The 11,388-nt window shown below is 39.1% G+C and overlaps 1 protein-coding gene across 10 annotated transcripts in view; it reads left to right on the top strand.

Moving 5' to 3' along the window:
• The window catches only part of SCYL3 (SCY1 like pseudokinase 3), a 44,619-nt gene that overhangs the window by 6,136 nt on the left and 27,095 nt on the right, over positions 1-11,388 (top strand). For 9 of the 10 annotated variants that reach the window (XM_072830547.1, XM_072830546.1, XM_072830541.1 and 6 more), the window contains exon 3: positions 9,256-9,441. In XM_072830547.1, the coding sequence (XP_072686648.1) occupies positions 9,256-9,441 (186 nt within the window). Of the gene's footprint in view, positions 1-8,612; positions 8,845-9,255; positions 9,442-11,388 lie in introns of those variants that run through there. The other variant, XM_072830550.1, reaches the window with a different exon arrangement.

Below are 11,388 nucleotides of genomic sequence, written 5' to 3'. Positions count from 1 at the left end.
TTTTTTTTTTTTTCTTTTCCTGAGGTATTGTGAGGTCCCCAGAAAGATTTGAGCTAGAATGTTGGGTTGGATGCCCCTGAAAGAACATTGGGCCTGAGCTCTAGTTTTTGCTGAGAGGCCTTAGTCAGATCAATTTCCTCTTCAGGGAAGAGGTCCTCCTGGCTCGCTCACACCTTCAGGCCACTGCTCCTGAAGGGGACCATCAGGGGATCCCAGCCTCTTATCAGAAAACATGATTGCACCTCAGAATATAATTCAGTAAGACAACCCTAAATGTCATATTGAAGTGGAGAAAATAAAAGGCATTCATTGGTGGTTCCTTGGATAGCTAGCCATTTCCTTGGATATTGAGCCATTCAAATTATCTTCAGGAAGTAGAGTTGTGGCTGTTCTGTGTTAATGGCAGGCATACTCACTTCAGATTGACTTACAGCTTTATTTTGTTAGAGTTGTGATCTTTGAGTCCCATCATGCTAGCAGTAACTTAGACATTGATCTCTATTTCATATTTGCTTCATAGGTCTGTTTAAATGGCTTTTACCTTTTTTTAATGATTATAAAGGGTTTTAGTATATATATCAGTAATGGAATTTTGGCATTTTATTTGTCACATCAGTTCATTATTTGATGTTATGTCTTTGATCAGGCATGAAGTTAACAGTTAAAAGATGGCGCGTAGGGAAAATGTTCTCCTTGGGATGCATTTTCTATTAATTGTGGTAGAAAGTAGAGCTGGCTGTTTTATTGCTAAGTAATTTCGCTTTTTGGTAAGACCATGTTTTTGTCTTTTGCATCCCATGTAGGAACTGTTAATATTTTTTATTGTGATTTTGCAAAAGATAAATTGCCTTGCTTCACTGTCGTATTCTAATATGCAGTTTATATCTGACATACTTCCTGCTATTTTCATCTAATGAGATTGCATTTTTTTTAAGATTTATTATTTATTTATTTATTTATGATAGACACACAGAGAGAGAGAGAGAGAGAGAGAGAGAGAGAGAGGCAGAGACACAGGCAGAGAGAAAAGCAGGCTCCATGCCGGGAGCCCGACGTGGGACTCGATCCCGGGACTCCAGGATCGCACCCTGGGCCAAAGGCAGGCTCCAAACCGCTGAGCCACCCAGGGATCCCCGATTGCACATTTTTTAAGTAAAAAATTAGGGTGATTAGGATGACTATAAATACTAGAGATTTATCATCTTTTTTTTTTTTTTCATGAGACCAAGAAAGTTGAACAACTCAGATCATAAATTTTTGTTTTGTTTTGTTTTTTTTAAATTGGCTCCATGCCCAGCATGGAGTCCAACACAGGCTTGAGCTCATGACCCTGAGATCAAGATCTAAGCTGTGATCAAGAGTCAGATGTTCAACCAACTAAGCCACCCAGGCACCCCCAGATCATAATGTTTTTAAAGGAAAAAAAAGATCCACTGTCAGTGTTTGAGACTTCTGGGCTATGGAAATTTCAGAGCTTGAGAGGGAAGATATTTTCCTCCTTAAGTATACACTTTTCTAAACCATGGCTGCATCTTTTCCAGTAGTTCATACTTGTCTCTTATGTTCTGCAGGCCATCTTGTGGCTCTGACACATGAATCTGAGAAATTTGAAATAGCAACAAAATGATAAGGAATCCCAATTTAGGCCACAGTACTTGGAAAAAAAAAATCTATCTCATTACATCAGGTTTGAGGACGTTGATTTTCCTAGATACCTGAAGTATTAAAACAATATAGTCTGCTCATGTCACTTTCTCTAGAGTTCAGGCTCCCAGTCCTACCTGTGATAGTTTTAGTAACCACTTCAAGAAGATATACAGTGTTTTCTTTGTAAATTTTGTCAAGTCATTTATGTGTTCTTCCTCTTGTGTTATAAATAAAAAACAAGTCACACTGTACTGTGACCTCTGGAATAAGATGAAGTGCAGGTATAACCTTTGGGTACAAAACAGTATTAGAAATTCTTTAAGTCCTTTAGATCTTCTCATTGTATCTTGAATTCATTAGCTATAATAGTATAATTTTCTCATTGGTGGTTATGACTCATTTCTAACGAATAATCAATAAAGAATGGTAACCGCTACATCAGAATTTGGTTACGCTGGTTTGCTGTAATCTGAATGCTTTGTTGGGGCCTCACTCCTAGACTGACTCCTAACTGTCTTCACACCACCAAGGCAGCCCACTGACTCCAGGAATACATACATGGATGCTGTGCGCATGCCTTGGGAGACATACGTTCTTCTTCCTGATGGATTCAAGCTGCTTTCTGGAAGGGTTGGTCAGCATTTTTGAGAGTGGTCATGAGAGAGAAGTAGAAGAGATGATTGTGTTGCACTTGGTGAATGCTTTGCCACTCTTCCTTATATTGACAGGTTCTCTCTGTTCCTGCCCCTTAGCCCTTTTCTATGCTATTTACAACTCTTCTTCCAGTAAATCAACTTCCCTACGTCGTCAGCTTTAAAAAAAAAAAAATTCCTTTCCCTTGTAATCAAACTCTGGTCCTCTTGCAAGACTCCTGAGCATGATCCACTCAGAACTTCAGAAGTGCCCCCATCCCTCAGGTGTGGTGAGCCCTCCAGATGGTGCAGCCCTTTTCCAGCCCCCACCTCAGTTTTCAGAGCTCACCGTCTCCTCCTCTCCCCTCTAGTGCTTAAAACCATCTGGCCTTCCACCCCCAATGAAGTATCTGCTAAAACCTCTTGTCCAAGTTTCAGATCTACAGTCTCACTTGCCCATGGAATATCTCTACCTGGGTATTTCATCAGCATTAGCACCTCGGATGCAAGCTCTCTAACACAGGATTCTATATCCCCTTTTCTTCCTGCATGTTATTCTTTCTCTCTCATCTGACCTCTAGTTGGCATTTAAAGACGATGTACTTCCATCATTGTCTCACATTTACATTTTAGGGGAAGAAAGAAGAATATTTCTCCCTGAAAACTCATGCTCTGTAGTGTAGGCATCTTGGTTATTTTGTTTTATTTCTTCAAAAGAGTGAAATTATGGCTGGCTTCCAGTCTGAAAACTTGAGGGTGCATTTGAGCTAAATAACTACTATGTTGTGTAGTTCTCAAAGAGAAATCACAAACCAAAGTAGAATGGGAATGAAAAGTTACAACCCTGGGGCTTGAATGAATTCTCTGGAGAGCTGGGTCATAACCCATTCCTGAAAAGTAGAAGTAGTTTATATTCCAGACTTGGCTTTCACACGTCACATCTCTTTGTGGGCATAGATAAGTATAAATCTTGACAGAGGGATCCCTGGGTGGCGCAGCGGTTTGGCGCCTGCCTTTGGCCCAGGGCGCGATCCTGGAGACCCGGGATCGAATCCCACGTCGGGCTCCCAGTGCATGGAGCCTGCTTCTCCCTCTGCTTGTGTCTCTGCCTCTCTCTCTCTCTCTCTCTCTCTCTCTGACTATCATAAATAAATAAAAATTTAAAAAAAATTAAAAATAAATAAATAAATAAATCTTGACAGATTATCCACTGCTACTCATTTTTAATGAGAGAGGTCCTTACTCAGAATCCTCTTTCAAAGGCCAGCACTGGAGCAGTGTATGGGTGTACCTTGAAGGCAGTCCTTCCACAAAGTCCCTTCTCTCCACCAGAACAAATCATTGATCTCTTTTTGGTTGATGTTCATTGAGAAAATCTCCTAGTTACACTTAGCAGGTGCAATCTTGTAGCTCCTTTGGTTCTTTGGAGCAACAGAAGCTTGAATCAAGAAATGTTTCTATGTGATTAATTGCTAACTTTCCTGTGAATCTTTATGCAAAATTTATGCAAAATATCATGTATGTGTTGAAGGGGAGCAACAAATGAGGCTCTTGCTAAGTTAAATGCCGTTCCGAGTCATAGGATGAGTCATTACTTTCTTCCTTCATTAAACAAGTCACTGTGGACCAAGAATTTTACTGAGAATGTAGAATTAAAAAATAAGCAGAATGAAATTAATTACTTCATTTATTTATCAGGTAAAATTTACTGACACTGTATTTCCATGCCAGTACTCAACCAGGGAGTATTTCTCCCTGATTTACTAGTCTGCCCTGAGTATTAGTAGAAGAAGGTACATAAAGCCAAAGGAAAATAATTACAGCCCTAAGAAATAAAAGCTGAATGAATCATTTTTTCCTGAACAGGAAAAAGTGAAAAGTTAAAAAGTATTTAATTTTTGTTTTGCAGATAATTTAAAATGATTCTTAAAATGCAAAAATAGGAAAGAGGCTGTATAATTTTACTCAAAAACTGTAGCTCAGAAGACACTTGTAAGAAGTTCTCTCCACTTAACTAACCATAGTCATTCAACCAGCTCACTAGCACAACTTGTGATTCCACTTCTCTGGGTCTTTGCTGTATTTATACGCATATGTATGGATTATTTTTTTTAAAGATTTATTTATTTATGATAGAGAGAGAGAGGCAGAGACACAGGAGGAGGGAGAAGCAGGCCCCATGCCGGGAGACCAACGCGTCCCAGGACTCCAGGATCGCGCCCTGGGCCAAAGGCAGGCGCCAAACCGCTGAGCCACCCAGGGATCCCCTGTATGGATTATTTTAAAGGCATATTATGAATCAATAGTTTATAATTGTTGAAGAATTTTTTAAAATAATCCTTTTATGTTTTTTAAAAAATATTTTGTTTATTTATTAGAGATAGCAAGAGAGAGAACGAGCAGAGCAGGGGAGAGGGAGAAGCAGGCCCTTGTTGAGCAGGGAGCCTAACATGGGGCTTGATCCCAGGACCCTGAGATGATGATCTGAGCCAAAGGGAGATGCTTAACTGACTGAGCCACCTAGGTACCCCGCTAAAGAATTTTAATTATTTCTTATTAGAATAACCCAGGGAACAGTAACAGCTTTCTTAAAAACAAACAAAAAATCCTATTGGAGCTATTCCTACAGTTGTCCAACTTTGAGGTTATTATATGAAAAGAAAAGAAACCAGACAAATCCATCTCAGAAGACTCTGCTATGATCTTACCTAAGAGATGGGTTTGAAGTGACTGATAAAGAACTTGTACCAGTGCTGTGTTACGGGCTCCTACACGATCTCATAGTCTTTCAAGAAGGTATTTTGGAATGTTCCATTCTGGGTGCTTGTATGTGAAAATGAAACCTGATGTGTGTTGAGGGGTTTTCTCCAAGTGAAAACTCCCGTTGGTCTCCTCTGGGTTCAGTGATGGGTTTACAAGGCTGCCTCAGTGTCTGGAGGATTGTTCAGGGCAGACCCTAAGGATTTGAGGCCATGTAATTTCTTTTAGAAAAACTGGGTGATTTGTAAGGAAAGCCATCATTCTAGAATTTTCATTTTGGTTGTAAATAAATGATACAGTTATTACTACCACCTGGGTTGGGAATTGTGGACTATTAATCTGAGTTACTCAGGTCAGGTTTTTCACAATATGCAGCATAGGTAGAGATTGGAAAGTCTGCATCTGATAGGGCTGTTACAAAACCAGGCAGGGAAGAAAGAAACCCTGCAGCTTGAACCTCTCATAGAATTATCACAAGTTTGTCATCCACCTTTGCATACTCTGTGTCTGCTAAGAGAACAGGATGATGGGAAGAGGTGTGGGGCAGGGGAGCACTACATGTCAGGAATTTCTGAAGTGGGACGTCCATAACTTCGGGATTGTGCAACATGATTCATTGCAGTTTGGGGGAGAAAAATAAGAATGTTTAAATTTACTTTTCATCTTTTGGTACGTTGTATTTTGTGTGTATTTTATGTTATTTATAGTTTATATATGTAAATGAAGTGTATTGTATATACATATATGAGCTACTTATCTAATGTTTCTACTGGTGTGAAGTGTGTGAACAAAAATGTTTCATGCCAGCTTTTCTAGATTAATAAAATGATAACAGTTTTTTTTTTTAAAGATCTTATTTATTTATGAGAGACAGAGAGAGAAGCAGGCAGAGACACAGGCAGAGGGAGAAGCAGGCTCCATGCAGGGAGCCTGATTCTTGGACGCGATCCTGGGACTCCGGGATCACACCCTGGGCAGAAGGCAGGCGCTAAACCACTGAGCCACCCAGGGATCCCCAGTACTCTGTCTTGAAGTATATTTTCTCTGATAAGAATATATCCACTCTAGGCTTCTTATGCTTATTGTCTTAATGGTGTATCCTTTTCTATCCATTTACCTATGTCTGTCTTTTTAAAGAAAGTCTCATAGGCAGCATATTTTTGGGTCTTGCTCTTTTATCTGCTCTTAATTGGAATGTTTAGATCATTAACATTTCATATAATTATTAATGTTGGATTTTATTATTCATTATTTGTTTTCTGTTTGCCCCCTTTTGGATTTTGTCCTTCTGTTCCTCTTTTCTTTCTTTCTTTTTTTTTTTTTTTTTGGTTTATTTAAATAGCTCTTAGTATTCCATCTTATCTTGATTTTTCAGCTATATTTCTTTATGTTTTTTTAATGGTTGTGCTATGGATTTCAGTTTAATACCTAGCTCTTAATCATCTACCTGTGGTTAGTATTGTACCAGTCACATAAAATGTAGAGCCCTTGGAATCATATAGATATCTCTAGCCCACAACCCTACTGTCCTTTTGTTACCTCATATCAGCTGTATACATATACAGATATACGGTTAACCTTTGAACAACACTGGGGTTAGAGGTTCTAATTCCCTGCACAATCGAAAATCTGCATGTAAGTTTTAACTCCCCTAAAACTTAACTACTAATAACCTGTTAACTGAAAGACTTGCTGATAACATAGTCGATTAACATGTATTTCCTGTGTGATATGTATTATATACTGTATTTTTATAATGTAGGGTAAAGAAACTGTAATTAAGTTATAAGGAAAATCCACTTATAGTACTATACAGTATTTATTGAAAAATCCACATTTAAGTGGGTTCTTGCAGTTTAAACCTATGTTGTTCAAGGGTCACCAGTACATCAGACACATTGAAAACCTCACTCAGTAGTGTAAAGGTGTCTGCTTTAAATAGTCATACAAATTTTAAATAAGAGCTAAAAATGTAGCCTTCAAATTGATCCTGATATTTGCCATTTCTGATGCTCTTCCTTCATTTCTCGAGATCCACATGTCCCTTTGGCATCATTTCCTCTTCAGCTTGAAGAACTTCCGTTAGCATTTTTTATAGAACAGATCTTCTGGCAGTAACTTTTTATGATTGGGACACCTGGGTGGCTCAGTGGTTGAGCGTCTGCCTTTGGCTTAGGTCGTGATCTCAGGGTCTTGGGATTAGTCCCACATTGGGCTCCCTGCCAGGAGCCTACTTTAGCCTTTGCCTATGTCTCTGCCTCTCTCTGTGTGTGTCTCATGAATAAATAAATAAAATCTTAAAAAAAAACTTTTTATCATTTCCATTATCAAAAATGCCCTTATTTTGATTTTTTTCCCGAAGGATATTTTTGCTAGGTAATTCAGGGTTGATACTGTTTTTTTCTGTCTGTGCTTTAAAGGTATTCCTTTTTGTCTCTTGGCCTCTGTGTTCTTTCTTTTTTTTTCTTTTTTTCCCAAAGATTTTATTTACTTATTTGAGAGAGAGAGACCAATTAAGCGAGAGAGCGTGAGTGGGGAGTAGAGGGAAAAACAGGCTCCCCACTGAACAGGAAGCCTGACATGGGACTGGATCCCCAGGACTGGGGTATCATGACCTGAGCTGAAGGCAGATGCTCAACCTACCAAGCTACCCAGGCATCACAGCCTCTGTGTTTTCTGTTGAGAAATTTCCATCATCCAAATTGTCAGTACCATTCACATACTATAGTTTTTTTTCCTGTAGCTGCCTCTGAGATTTTTATCTGATTTTTTTTTTCCAATCTGATGATAATGTGTATAGATGTGATATTCTTTGATTTACCCTGTTCACTGTTCACAGAACTTCTTAAATCTGTAAACTTAAGTATTTGGCTGAATTTGAAAAGTTCTCAACCATTACATTTTTTATATCCTAGTTCCTTTCTTCTCTTTTGGGACTCCAGTTACATATGTTAGACGTCAGTTTTTGTCACACAAGTTCTTGATGCTGTGATCATGGGGAACAAAAAAAAAGAAGAGCTTTTTCTCTTTTTCTTCAGATTAGCTCACATAGCCAGGTTCACGGACTCTTGCCTCTACCATCTTCATTCTATTGTTGAGTCTATTCATTGGATTATTTTCTGATATTTTATTTTTCCTTCCTAAAACTTCCACTTATTTTAAATAACATTTTTTTTTTATCCCTGAGGACTTCTTCCTATTTATTTCATAATCGTTTTCCTTCACCTCTAGGGAAGAATGGCCATAATATAATGGTTAAGCTGCTTTAAATTCTTTCTAATAATTCTAATATCTGGTCCATCTTGGGATTGATATTTGCTGGTTGGCTTTCCACCTTTTTATGGTTCTTTGTTGAGTAAAAACATTTTGGATTGCAACCTGGACATTTTGAATGCCATGTTCTGTAGACTCTTGACTCTGTTAAAATCTTCTAGAGATCATTGACTATTTTTGATTTAGTAGGCAGTTGATCCACTTTGCTTCAGGTTTTAGGTTTTCTAAGTACTCTCCTCCTACCCTTCCTGTATATAGTTCAAACCTCAGTTCATTTCTCAAGAGTTTGCTACCTTAGTTTGGGTCTGTTTTGTCCACACTTGTTCAGGAGTTACTCTGAGACCTGTGTGGGTGTACAGATAACCAGAGCTTCTCCCTTCCAGTTCTTTCCCCTCTGCGATACCTTCCTTCTCAGGCTTGGTGTGGCTGCTTTCTATCATTCTTCTGGCCAGAAAGATGGCAAGGGCTCTCTCAGAGTGGGGCCTACCTTCAGAGCTCAGCTGTGAGACGGGACAACCCTAACACACAACATGTACGTACCCTCATGGACATCTCTTCTCCTAATTTTGACTCCCCTGCATAATCTGCCTAATTTTGTTTACTTTGCCAAGTTCTAAGTTATTGTTTTTGGTACTTTGTTCAGAATTTATAGTAGTACTCACTGGGAGGCCTGGGCTCCTAAGGGGGCTTACTCTGCGGTAAAGGAACTGGAAGTCACTGTAGAATTATGTAAATGTTGGTAAAGTGAATGAAGTCAGAACAGGTCATAGATTTTCCTTTGCCTTATTTGAAATTTAGGGGAGTAGGTGAGGAAGGTAGGGAGCTGGAGGGACCTTGAATGCAAGTATACATTTTCTGACTCTTACCACAGTGAATATGAAACTACTGTTAGTCTAGTTCTGAGTCATTAACTTTATCAACCCTTCTGTTTGTATTTTTAAAGCATTTGAAGACACTTCGTCACCCTTGTTTGCTAAGATTTTTATCTTGCACTGTGGAAGCAGATGGGATTCATCTTGTCACTGAGCGAGTGCAGCCTCTGGAAGTGGCTTTAGAAATGCTGTCTTCTGCAGAGGTCTGTGCCGGGATCTATGACATATTGCTGGCTCTTACCTTCCTTCATGACAGAGTAAGTAACCTGGACAGAATCTGTCTCATAGGCTTTGATGTAGCCCAGAGGGCTGATGTGTGTGGTAGTGCTTTTAAGTTATGGGAGGTATAGAAATCATATATTACTATTCTTCCTTGAAAGCTTCTGGAGGGGAAGCTTTGTTGGAAGGCACAAGAAGTGTTCCAGAGAGGCAGTTTGTGGAATGGGCAAGGGTTGTCTGACCCTGGGCAGTTTTCTATAGAACTTTATTTCAGTTTACTGTTGTCTCACTCTAGGGTAAGTCTTTACCTAAAAATACCTGCATCTGATGTTATTGTTCTTAAGACAAAATATAAAGGCTTAATTAACATTAGTGTTGCTGTGGACCATATTCCTGTTTGGTTCCCAGAATTTTGTTACATTTTATATTTTGGAGGAAGAAAAGACTATTTCTTAGAAAAAGGCAGAGTTTTACACACTCCTTCTTTTTTTTTTTAAGATTTATTTTTATTTATTAATGATAGAGAGAGAGAGAGAGGCAGAGACACAGGCAGAGGGAGAAGCAGGCTCCACGCAGGGAGCCCGACGCGGGACTCGATCCCGGGACTCCAGGATCGCACCCTGGGCCAAAGGCAGGCGCAAAACCACTGAGCCACCCAGGGATCCCCTACACACTCCTTCTTATTCAAGTAGGCAGTGCTATTGAGAAACAGCCTCTTTTTTTTTTTTTTTCAAGGTTATTGTCACACCTGGGTGGCTCAGTGGTTGAGCGTCTGCCTTTGGCTCAGGTCGTGATCCCAGGGTCCTGGGATCAAGTCATGTGTCAGGGTCCCCACAGGGAGCTGCTTCTCCCTCTCCTATGTCTCTGCTTCTCTCTGTGTCTCTCATGAATGAATGAATGAATGAATGAATAAATAAATAAATAAATAAATAAATAAATAAATAAATAATCTTTAACAAAAAAAGTTATTTATTTATTAGAGACAGAGCAAGCATGAGTGGGGGGAGGGGCAAAAGGAGAGGGAGAAGCAGACTTCCCACTGAGCAGGGAGCCTGATGCTGGACTCAGTCCTAGGACTCCATGATCATAAACTTAGCTGAAGGCAGACACTTAACCAGCTGAGCTACCGAGGCACCCCCAGAGTCAGTCTCTTAACACTGTGGTCAGGTTTGCTCTTAAGGGGATGAGGGTATAGTGCCTTTGTTTACTTCTGGTCTATTCTTGACAGTATTATTGAGCTATTTCTTGATAGGGTTTATATTCTGAAGTACTAAGGCCTTTGGCAGTCCTCCAAGATTTAAAATTACTAGTCACAAGTTAGAAACATTTCCATTTGACTCATCTCGGTGTATTTTTTTTAACTTTTTCTATTAATGGGAGACAGATTCCAAATATCACTTTGGATTTATTGTCTCTTAAAAGTATGTTTAAGATTCACGTGGAGGCATTTTTCTTTGTTGGAGACAGTACATGCACATGGTAGAAAGTTTGAATAGTGTGGGAGTGCATATAAGGAAGAATAAGCCCTCCCATCCTGAATCCAGCACCTACCTCTCTCCAGAGGCAACTGTGGTGATCAGTGTATTCATCCAGAGATGTCAGTGTGCATAGAAACCAGATATGCATATACTTATTCTTGTTTTTTTCTCAAATGTAAAAATACCAAACATATTCTGAACCTTCCTTTAGTATATATATGTCTTGGAGTGTTTCATATCAAAATATGTACATACTTGATCTAGTGAATACTATATTTAAGATGTACCTGTGTACTGAAATGATTTCTAGTTTGGGAAAAAAACATATGCTCCAATCTTGTTCTCATTTTCTTCTTCCTTCTTATTTATTTGACTATATTATATTTTATAGTTTTAAATTTTAGCACTCCTGGGTCTGTAGGGTATTTCTGGTGGTCCTTACCATTCCATTTTCCTCTTCTTTGGGCAGTTTTTTAATGCCTACAAGATTTCAGGTGAAGTGGTTCT

This window comes from Canis lupus, chromosome 6 (assembly GCF_048164855.1).
Source record: "Canis lupus baileyi chromosome 6, mCanLup2.hap1, whole genome shotgun sequence".
Taxonomy (NCBI): domain Eukaryota; kingdom Metazoa; phylum Chordata; class Mammalia; order Carnivora; family Canidae; genus Canis; species Canis lupus.
This window is presented reverse-complemented; position numbering and strand designations above follow the sequence as displayed.